The sequence below is a fragment of the Propithecus coquereli genome, unplaced genomic scaffold (genome assembly GCF_000956105.1).
Source record: "Propithecus coquereli isolate 6110/MARCELLA unplaced genomic scaffold, Pcoq_1.0 Scaffold3, whole genome shotgun sequence".
Taxonomy (NCBI): Eukaryota; Metazoa; Chordata; class Mammalia; order Primates; family Indriidae; genus Propithecus; species Propithecus coquereli.
This window is the reverse complement of record NW_012148618.1, coordinates 2,198,728-2,210,674: the sequence shown is the minus strand read 5'-3', so window position 1 is coordinate 2,210,674 and position 11,947 is coordinate 2,198,728. Positions and strand designations below refer to the sequence as shown.

The following is an 11,947-nucleotide window of genomic DNA, read 5'->3' as shown; positions in this document are numbered from 1 at the left end:
CAAAATGAAACAATAAAAACTATATACCAAGTTGATTACATAACATTATCAAAGTACTTCCTGTAACTCCAAACTACCATAATTTGAGTCACTATTCATTGTTGAATATATACTACGACCTCAAATATGTAACTGAATTTAGTAATCTTGATTTTGGTAAAAATACAGGTATGGTTATTTTCAAACTGTGACACAAAGCAGGCAGAAAATAAGTGAAAAACAGACATCGAATGTGTATCAGGACAGACTGGATTCTGGTTTCAATCAACTAGATTACAAAAAATTAAGCTTTAAGACAGTAGATGAAGAAATATAAATATATACTAAGTATCAGATGGTACTGAGAAATTATTGCGAATTGTTAGGTATAATAATGGCGCTGTGGTTTGCACTATTAAAAATCCTGATCTGCTATATAAATACTGTTGTCTTATACACATAGAGATGGATGAGGTGTATAAAAGTGCATTACATTCTCTCCACTTTTTGTTAGAAAATTTCGATTATAGTTAAAAAAATAAAGTTTCTAATAAATCACAAGTTCATTTTAAGATCTTTCACAAAACTTGTTTTAGTTCATTGCTGCCACTGTCATGTTATATATCACAAAGTTTTATACATTCTGGGTTTTCCTGTACTTTGTGTGTAGGACAAATGGATATGAAAATCTCTTACGTATTCTCAATTATAACTACTCTGTGTACCTTTTTTATTGAATACGGTACATTGGACTTACACTGGAAGCTTCTTATCACTCACCTTAATTAATCCTCATAATTCATATACATTATCTTGACAATCCTGGACTACTATCACATCAAGTGAGAATGGATAATAGTCTGAGGTAATCATTACTTCCATTTTAAAAGATGAGAAAACTTAAGATCCAGTGAAACTATGCAGCGTGCCCAACACATTCAGGAGTGAAACCGCAATGCAGAGCCAGGCAGCCTGACTCCAGGGCCCAACACATAACTAAGCCATATTGTCTCTCCCCAGTCTACTGTGGGCAACATGCAGCCATTTGGGAAACGTTTCTATGGTTATCAAATATCATTCCCACCTCCCCTACCTTACTCAAGTCTGTCAACTGAGATTTGTCCAGCTTTTTTCACATAATGTGGCATAACAAAAAATATCCTCTATCTAGCCCATTATACCTATAAGCCTAACATTTTTTTAGGCTGAATTCACAACGTTCAGAATATCTCAGACTATTAGCTTTATAGAGAGAAAGGGAGAGATACAGAGAAAATGATTATACAAGGAGGAGGGAAGAAAGGGAAAAAAACATGAACAGAAAAACTCAGGCCTGAATTACAACATCAATAAAAAAATTCACTCAACCTAGACCTTACCTAAAACTTGGCCAGCAATCATTCTGCCATCCTCTCCTGCTACAGCAGCCCGGGCATTTCTCTCATTAACATACTGAACGAAGGCAAAGCCCTTATGAACAGAGCAACCCACAATTTTGCCATATTTCGAGAAGATTGCCTCCACATCAGACTTCTTGACCACAAGAGTGTTGAGATTCCCAATGAATACACGGGAGTTCATGGAGCGAGGATCTGTCTTGTTGGTGACATTGCTAGCCATTGCGTTTGATGATAAGGTTCCTCACCAAGCCGAAAAACTAGAAGGAAAAAAATAGTATTTAGGTGAACAACTGCTAAAAATAGTATTTCTTGATAAAATTTCATCTATGCTCATTTTTGAACCACTGTGACTGCAGAGTATCCGTCAATTTAAAGGGCTCTCACAGCAGCAAGTATGTTACTATTCCAGAGACGAGCCCCTGAATATACCCTTAGAGAAATTCAACTTCCCCCTCGCCATTCTATTTCAGTAGTGCTAAACTATCAATTCTAAGGGGGGGAAAATCCTCCCCTGGAGATTACTGGCAACATAATCCTCTTGGACATTAACTCCAAGTGACCTTTCTGTATTTTGAAGTCCTCAATTAGAATCCCCACTATCAAATTCTCTAATACCAATTTCCGTTTTCCACGTTCCCAGTCATGCTAACCATTCTTTGTGGTCAATAATGCCATCTTCTTACACAGTGCTTCCATTCAAATGAGTTTCACTCATTCTCCCCCAAAATATAAAACTCCCAATTCTGTTCCAACCCATTCATTAGCTAGATGAATGTGAATAGCTTACACTTACCCTGTAAGTACAATTTTCGTATACGAAAGCAATAAATAGAATCAACTCATTTCCTCTGGATATACTATTTCCAGACACTTCAATTGATTTGTAATATGTTGTAGATATGTAAGTATCAATATCATCTTTTTACAAACTGCATTGACTATAATCCTACTTTTTACATGATACCCTACAATACAGCTAGAACATTTATTTAATAATAGCAGATGGTGATGATGATAAAACTAGCCAGTGAAACACTGCATATATTTAAAGAGGATCAAGGGAACTAAGGAAGAAAATAAAACCTTCCACGGATTGTTTGAAACCAAAAATTATCCATCTTTATGTATGTGATGAGGCTCCATCCTATCATAACATGGAGACTGATAATACCATCTCATTTCCTTTTTAAGTGAAAATGGTTTTATTTCATTCTCTTAACTTTTAAGTGTGCTGCCATTTCCCATCCCAACCCCTAACCTTAACAGGATTTTAAGTGCAACATTCATAAGATTTATTTCTCCTTCACCCCTTTGGAAAATACTGATGAACCTCAAATCAAAAAGATGCCAGTGTCTGGTATTTGTTACCCTTCCAATGCTCAAGTAAATCATGACAAATTAGTTCTGGCGGATAATGTAAAAATGTCTTATGTATGCATTTATCTATGTAATAAAACAGGTAGTATAACATAATTTATACATGATCCCTACCATTCTGAACCTTAGAACACATTTATTTAACAGGCAGTACTGATTTAAAAGCTCCAACAACTTCTCCTTTCAATTCTTTCTGAAATTCAAGAAAGTATGTCTTTATCTTGGTTTCTAAATTGTACCTTTGCAAACAGTAGTTCTTAATTTATCCTTTTTTAAGAATAAGCAATGATAATTAACAAACAGTTGCCACTGAAAATCAACAACAGTCTGACAGCTGTTAAATGTATCAGAAAGTCTGAGAACACTAACAGAGGAAGTAAAACAGAAACCCACAAAAAGGCCTAACTGGTTACAGATACAATTGGTTAATAAGGATTGCTATTATTTCAAGTAGAGATATTAAGCTAGTTTTCAGCACGTATTTTTCACAAGCAATAAATATATCAATAGTAAACACAGATAAAATCTCCCTGGCTTTAATGAGAAATTACCTGCTGGGGGGGGGGGGAAGGAGGCTCTACATGCCACCAGCATGCTGAACATAAGGGAAAACCCACGAAACAGACACTGAACAACTATCCATTCAAAGGGGTAACCTCTAAGCTACACATAAAAAATGGATATTATATATCCATTTTATATAACATACGTATCCATTTTTATATAACAATTTTCTCTATCTTCCCAAGTATGGTACACAGTACCAATTTAGATTATAGAATTCATACATACGAAAAATTACTTGGGAGTATTCGGGCTTAATTCTCTCAAGGAACTTCATTTGAAAAGGTTAGTGGAGAAGCATCCAGGTATACAAGTAAAAAGATGGTTGCCATCTGAGTGTAAGGAAATGATTTTATTTCTCATTTCCTTTGATTACAATGTAGTTTCTAAATTTGCTACAAAAATCATGAAATTACTTGTTACAAGAAAAATAAAATAATAATCCCAACTCCAAAAGCTTGGCTAAAGTTAATGTAATCAAGATATAGGCAACGGTGAAAACACAAAGGCACACAAAGATCCCATTAATCCCACTCCTAGAAGAAACATGTACTCCTAAAAAATTAACAATGAGTCATTACAAATTAATTCATTTTTTTCATTCAACATTTACTGACTGTCTTTAGGTACCAGCTACCAGGGCCACTTCAGGAAACAAACATTATCAGAAATGGTCCTTATAATCTATATTCTAGTGGTATTGCTGTTTAAAAATTTTATTGAGGAGGGAGTATTTCTCAAAGTTTAAAAGTAACCAAATGACCTCTGGTCTCACTCAGTCTACTTCAAATTCTTAAGGTATCTTACTGGTCAACTCTCCATTGGAGAGAAAGATGGCCAGTACCCCAAGTATAAAGAAAATACTGAAAAAGAACTAGGTAGGATTCCTGGAAGCAAGCAGCAAATAGCTGAGCCATTTCTGACTCCCAACAGAAAAGCACTTAAGATAGCAAAAAAAAAGAAACCCATGAATAGTGTTTACAACAAAACTCCAAAATGCAAGTTGGTAAGGGGAAGCCAACAGCCAACATGCATAGTATCACTCACTGTGGGAGAAGCAAGCAGCAGCAACTTGGGAGTCTAAAAGACCTAGAAATAGAATAACCCCCAATCAGCTGGTACTTACTGGAAAACAAAGGGAACCCATTTTAAGAAAAGCAGTTAAAACTAGGAAGAGTTTTTCCAATAGTGGATGAGCACAAGGGAATAAAAAGGTGTGAAGATGCTACAGCAGCTTAGTCCTCATGAAATCTCCAAAGTACCTCAGAAACACGTGCCCAATTCCATTCTCAATCCCCTCCTCCCTCCAAAAGTAACTACTGTCTTGACTTCTCTAGTACTCATTTTTGTATTGTAAAATAACTCTACTGCCTGAACACTTATCCCTTAACATTATAATCTTCCCAGTAAAATAAATTTGATATCTTTAAGGCTGTTTAGCTAAGTTCCCCTTCCATCACATTAACTTAAAATTTATCTGTTGAAGAATCCGGGGTATTTGAACTGTAGATTCCCAGTCTGTTTTCCAGAATTCCATACTCCTAGTGCAATTCCATATCCATCTGTCCCTTCATTGCCCGAAGTTGGCAGCTGGACGAAAGACTTGCTCAGACTCATGTGCAAACCGGCAGACTACAGGTGGGACTGCCTTTTTGTGGTGTTATGATGCTTAAACTATACCATCTCTGTAGGCAGTACAAAATCAAGCTTCACTCTTAATATATTAATACTACTCAGAAGGAACCCATGAGAACAGTCCCTCAGTTCTTGCATGTTATTAACTTTGCCTGTGCCCTTTAGAGTGGTAAGACAGGTTTGATGAGTATAAAATCCTTGGATCAGATTTTCTTTCCTTAGACGCATTACTCCATTTACTTCTATGTTTCATGGATTATTCACGGCATAATTCTGAAGTGTGTATCTTCTTCTCTTGAGAAGCAGTTATAATGGTTTTTTCTTCATAACAACTCATTAAGCTTTTCTTTTTTTTGAGAGTAAAAGAAATAAACTTTAATAAGTTCATCTGAGGCTGCCTCATGGGTCACAGGTTGGAGTAATTCTAAAGGGTATATAAGACAGATCAATTTCTTCTACCTTTTTAAAGGTAAGTGATAGGGAAGGACTGCCCTGACCAATATTCAGCAAAAACCCCCCTAAATCCAAGTAGTACATACAGTCTTTGAAATACATCAGATTTCAAGTGTGAAAGCCAGCTGCAGAATGAGTGGGTCAACTTTTGCTTTATTACAGATCTGCAGTATTTGGTTATGTTCTATATGCATTTTTGGAACAGATTTTAACACCCACTATTCAAATTACCAGCAATTATAGTCTTTAAAAAATACAAATAACTTTAAATGATGTAGGAATTATAATAAAAAGTTTGAGTCAAAAGGGCAATACATAAAAATGTAAAATACATAACATGAGGCATATATAAACTACATAAAAATTATGTCCTTAGGAAAGAAAGGACAGAAATATACCAAAATATTTCTAAAATGTTCTCTGGGTACTTTGCTTGTGATCAACCTTTACTATCACTTTCATAGTTTTCCTGTATTTTCCACATCTCCTACAATGAACATTCAAGTTTGGCTTTTTCCAGGTTGTAAAAGATGATTTAAGCACATATTCCTTAATCAGGAAATGCATTTAGTACAAATTTTAAAGGCCAGTCACCTTAGTATTTAGAATCCAAGTCTTAATACATCTGTTTAACAAAACCACTCAAATATTTTGAGAACATCAATGCCCCCAGTCTTCCTGGTCTCCTAGTTCAAGACTGGAATTTTTCTTCCCTTTATTATGCAAGCTAACCCTCATCTCTCATCTATACCACCACTTCTAGTCTAATAATGCAAAATAATAAAGTGATGTTAATCTGCATGAATTAGTTCTAACTTTATTCTAGTATCTTGATGGAGAATAATGTGCAATTCATGGATCTACAGTTTATATATTCCAGCTTCTTCCACTTGTTAAAATCAGGAGTTTCTGGCACGACCTAAAGCACTCCACAAACTCTTCAAAGATAAAGTAGCAGTCTAATTGTACCCTTTAAGAGTTTTCTCAGCAAAACGAGACTCTAAAGTGCTCTTTAAATTCATTCTTTTTTAAACTCAATACTGAATAATATAGAAGCTGTATATACTGAAAAGTACACAGAATTTAAAATTCTAAAATTGATTTCTTTCCTTAAGAATGTAAGCAAAAGGGACAAGACTTCTCAAATGATTATATTCTCTGGTTAGCCTGCAGATTATGTGGAGGTGATTTCTGGAAAATCATTATTCTACTACAGTACAACCAACAGAAAAAGACTATTTTCCTGAAGGTTATTTGGTGGTAGCACTCCTAGCATGCATGTGCACACACAATTGTATACTGGATATATTTTTAATTTTTTTTTGGAGACAGTGTCACTCTGTTGCCTTGGCTGGAGTGCAGTGGCATCATCACAGCTCACTGTAACCTTGAACTCCTGGACTCAAGTGATCCTCCTGCCTCAGCCTCCCGAGTAGCTGGGACTACAAGCACATGCCATTATGCCCAGCTAATTTTTCTATTTTTGTAGAGATGGGTGGGGCCTTGCTCTTGCTCAGGCTGGTCTCCAATTCCTGGCCTCAAGCAATCCTCCTGCATTGGCCTCTCCCAGAGTGTTAGGATTACAGGTGTGAGCCATTGCGCCTGGCTGAATTTTAATCGAAGACTCACCAAGACTTGTCTTACCTGGTGAGTAAAATTCACAACTAGGACTAAGGAGTTACTTTTACTGCCTTATTACACCCAAGAATCTATGCATCTGATAGCCTTATATATTTTATCATATGCTTTATCCTGAAGTAATAAAAGCACCGTTGAGATTTGCAGTATGAAGGACATGAAGTGCCTAAGATTCTTGAATACAGAAATTTTTCTCTATTCCCACTTTCACCATCCCGTCCAAAGCTTAAAAGCAAATAAATAAATGAAATGTGTATCTGGCTGGGATACAAGCAAACTTGTCAATTTAATCTCCAACTCTTCATCTGAAAGTTTGAGCTGCTAGGAGGGTGAGGTAGGAGGATTGCTTGAGCCCAGGAATTCTAGGTTAGTGAGCTATGACTGCATCCCTGCACTCCACCCTGGGCAACAGAGCAAGACCCTGTCTCGAAAGGGAAGGAAAAAAAAAAACCCACAAACAAAAAAGAGTTCAAGAGTTCCAGCTGCTAACATGCCCCTTCATCCTCAAGAGAGGCAAACCTATCTTGGATTGTCAATCTAGCTAAAGATTTGGGAAATGTTTGTAATGGCTACTCCATTTCTCTTATGTTTACATTAAATCTCAAGTAAATTCTACTTGAGAAGAGATATGGTGGTTTGCACTATATGATGATAAGTGGTCCAGAAACAGAGGTTACGAAGATCCTAGAATCTGCTGGGAGAGCTGGGACAAAATCAATTTAAAATTGGAGTCAAGCCTTCAAGTCCCTTGCCTTTTTTTCTGGGCACTAGAACTCCACCTTTCAAGGATAAAGGTTGGGAGGATGGGAAATTTCCAAATGAGCAAGTTTTCAGCACCATTCATCCAGACTGTTTTCAGTATATGTAGTCGTATTTACTGCAAAAAGTATGAAATAAGTGAACAAGAATATATGTTACTATAGGGCAGTTTAGCAAGTCCTTTACCTGGCCATCTATTCACATAGGCTAATCACATTATACTTACTTTTAATCGTATCCTTTGTGGGGGACAGGGAATCAAAGATATTGTCATTATGTCTTAATAGTTGTTAAATCATATTAGAGAACCAGGGAAATAACTTACCTGGTAGTAGTCAATTCAGAACCCTACCTTAAATTTTTGTTACTGTACCTTAAAATCTAAACTAGCCTATACAGCCAATTCAAATTAAATACAACTCCTTATGCCCATGCTATAATATTTATAAAAATTCTTTCCCTTTTCTGGAGAATTTTAAAGACCAAGCAGCACTAGATGGCAGTAATGAGTTGGCAATTTTTTAAAATACCTAAATCTTCTTGATTCTAAAGTTCCCACTTTTTCACACAATCTTGCGTTTCTCAATACCTTTTCGGATACTATCAATTTACCTATTTACAGTACCATCACCTGATCTAAGTTGTTTAACACACACCAGCTCCTCTGTTGCCCCTTTAGGTCCCACGTCCTTTTTGGTGCCCTTTCCCATACTACTTTCATGTTACTCTTTGTATCTCTAGCTTTTGTACTCAGCCGCCTATGTATCTTCATTGCTTTCATCGACTATCTCCCTCTGTCCTCTTTCCAGGGGCCAACAATGCCTGCAAAATATGCCAGCAAAAAGAACAGAGCAGTGTATTCTAATTTGTTCCATTCCCAAGGCTCACGTATCAAAAATGTAGCCATCAAGGAAAAGACTATCATGTAAAGACTTCTAGCATGGAAAAATAGTACATGGTATTTCAAAGACATTTTCAGGCTATGAAAAATAAACCTGGCTATTTTTATATAAACTATGCTAAAATGCCATGTTTAAAAATTAGAATACATAAGATATAAATCATGAGGGGAAATGGATAATTAAAAATTGGGACAAACACCACTCTACACACCAAAATAAATTATAGGTGGATCAAATTCACATGTAAAAAAATTACATATGCAATTGTCAAAATCCAAGTAAGAAAAAACTCAACAGTCCCAAACAGTGTAACAAAAGAAAAAAATAACAGGAAATCTAAAACAAATGGATCACATACAGGAGAAAATGCTTAAAGAATATTAAAAGTTTTTAAAATAGTGTAAACTAAAAATACTGGGTGACACCTTGTTGAGTGGGGAGCAAAATATGCATAGGCTCAAAGTATTATCCAACAGATTGCGCACTAATTACAGAGAAAAAAATGTACCTTTACAATGAGGACTTGGAGATCACTACCTCATTGTCCTACAAATACTAAATTTGGTCAATCTGACATTACATGTCTCCTGATGTGACATACACAGTATCACCTATACAATACTCTTGGCAAGACCTTTGACTTGAATCTATATACAGGGAAACAATCAGAAAATTTCAAGTTCGTGGGAAATTATAACACAGCTGGTTGGGACTACTCCTCAAAAGGGGGGGGTCCTTTTCTAGATTAAAAAAAACTGTGAACCTTGACTGGATATTGCATTAGAGGAAAAGAGACATTTTTTGACTGGATAATTTTAACATGATTCATGTGACAATATTATTGAATTAATGTTAACTTTCAGTGTTTTGATAATACTTAGGTGGCATACATTATCTTTATTCTTAGGAGGTGCAGCCATGTTGAAGTTCCTATGTGAAATATCATGCCTACAAGCTTTGAAATGGTTTAAGAAAATAAAAAGTGTAGAGAGCAAACACGTAAATCTACACAGGTGCTGCCAGAAAAAGGAGAGGCTGAAACAGGGATGGTACATACATACATATCACCTATTCAAAATAGCTTTTTAAAGATCCTACCATATATAGCAAATAAAAAAATTGATAAACACCAGATGGCACACTTTAGCAAGTTCCCATACAATCACAAAATTACATCTTTTTTTCTGTCAGATTTGGTAATACAAGAAATATCATCCAATGGGGCGAAGAAAGGATCTGGCACCTTCAGTGCTATAACCAAGTTAACCAGCACACATTTTGTAGGTTCATTTGAAAAATTCTTAATAAATAGTCAAGCAATGGGAAGGTAGGTCCATACATTTGTATTAACCAAGCAATTGTGAATGTAAGTTTTGCAAACCCCTGACACAGAATATTTGACAGCCATTAAACAAAAACATGTTGTAGAATACTAAGTGGAAAACATAGAGGTTCTAAAACCATATACAGTAACAATTCCATACTGGTAAAAAATATACAGCAAACCTACAGCTATATGAGACAGAAGACTAAAACAAAACATCAAATTGCTGATAGTGGTTATCTGATGTAGTAATTAAATATATCCTTTAAGTTTTCTTTATTCAGCACTTTTATGATAAAAAGACTGCTTTGTGTCAAAGTATGATGGAGTAACCATAATGCAACTGAAAATGAACATCTTGGCCAAGTGTGGTGGCTCACACCTGTAATCCTAGCACTCAGGGAGGCTCAGGCAGGCATATCGGCTTGAGGTCAGGAGTTCGAGATCAGCCTCAGCAAGAGAGGCCCATCTCTTTAAAAAAAAAAAAAAAAAGAAAGAAAGAAAGAAAAGAAAATGAAGGTCTTAAATATTTCCAGAATCTCAAAAGACAGAAAAAAACTAATTCACATAGGTCAATGTCCCCCTCAAATACCTCAGAGTATGCTAAAATTCCCTCTATAGTATTCTTTCTCACACACCAATAATCGAACCTCTGATTTGCCAAAGTCAGGGAATTCACAACCTGAAGACACTGAATTCTAAAGTTTAATTTGCCTCTTAACTCTACATTTCTTTGGTTAGCTCCCCTCTTTAATTTCATTCTTTAGTAATCCAATTAGTCAAACGTAACTTACTGACAGGATACATTCTGAGAACTGTTAGGTGATTCTGTCCTCATGTGAACACCATAAAATGTGTCCTGTTCACAAACCTAGATGGTGTAGCCTACAACACACCTAGGATATACTGGTATAGCCTACTGCTCCTAGGCTACAAACCTGCAAAGCATGTTAATGTACTGAATACTGCAAGCAACTGTTAACACAATGGTAAATATTTGTGTTTTTAAACACAGAAAGGGTACTGGTAAAAATATAGTATAAAAGGTTAAAAAAAAAAAAAAATGGCATGCCTGCACAGGGCACTATCAGTGGGGCTGCACAACTAGAAGTTGCTCTAGGTGAGGACATTACTGTACACTACTGTAGACTTTATGAACATTGTTCATGTAAGCTACACTAAATTTATAAAAAGATATTTTCTTCAATAGCAAATTAACCTTAGCTTACTGTAAGTTTTACTTTATGAACATTTTTTCCCTAACCCCCCACATACTGTTCAAGGGTCTACTATAAATAAAATCCCTAATTCTTACTTACTTATTAATATAATGGTAACCTCCTTTATTTTTGACAACTTCTTTGTTGGACATCAAGTACAAGGCTTTACATTCTTGTAATATTTCACCCTCTATAATCCCTTAAGAACATAGCTCCAGCCTAACAAAAATGAAGACTGATTTCCTTGTGTGAAGTATTAACAATCTCTGTCAACTATACTTCCCTCACTGATTTGTCTAATATAACCTTGGGAGTCTCATCATGAAATAACACAACTATCCTTCAATACAAAATCCTTTTTCATGATACAGTTCAATTTCTGAACAATGATAATTAGAATAAAGTCAATCCCAACTGAGACATTGTTCTGCATGTTTTTTATACCATGAAAACCACTGCTCTTTTAGTTTTGAGCAGCACTGAGTTAATAACTAAAAAATTATCCACCAAAATTTTAAGTAATGCCTACTTCCAAAAAATTAAACTGAAAAAGTAGATACCAAAATATCTATTCTTCCAAATTCAAGCCACGTACATCATGACCAAACATTAAAACAGTGACTGTCTCACAACATGAGGTAGGAACTTCCTAAATCGAGCATAAATATAAAAGGCTGGGCACGGTGGCTCATGTCT

General features: G+C 35.6%; 1 protein-coding gene across 8 annotated transcripts in view; it reads right to left on the bottom strand.

Annotated features, from left to right (window-relative positions):
• HNRNPC (heterogeneous nuclear ribonucleoprotein C (C1/C2)) overlaps positions 1-11,947 on the bottom strand; it is a 71,392-nt gene that overhangs the window by 37,765 nt on the left and 21,680 nt on the right. For all 8 annotated transcript variants that reach the window (XM_012649343.1, XM_012649348.1, XM_012649342.1 and 5 more), the window contains one exon: positions 1,359-1,636. In XM_012649343.1, coding sequence (XP_012504797.1) covers positions 1,359-1,599 — 241 coding nt within the window. In that variant the 5' untranslated portion in view covers positions 1,600-1,636. The remainder of the gene's footprint in view (positions 1-1,358; positions 1,637-11,947) is intronic.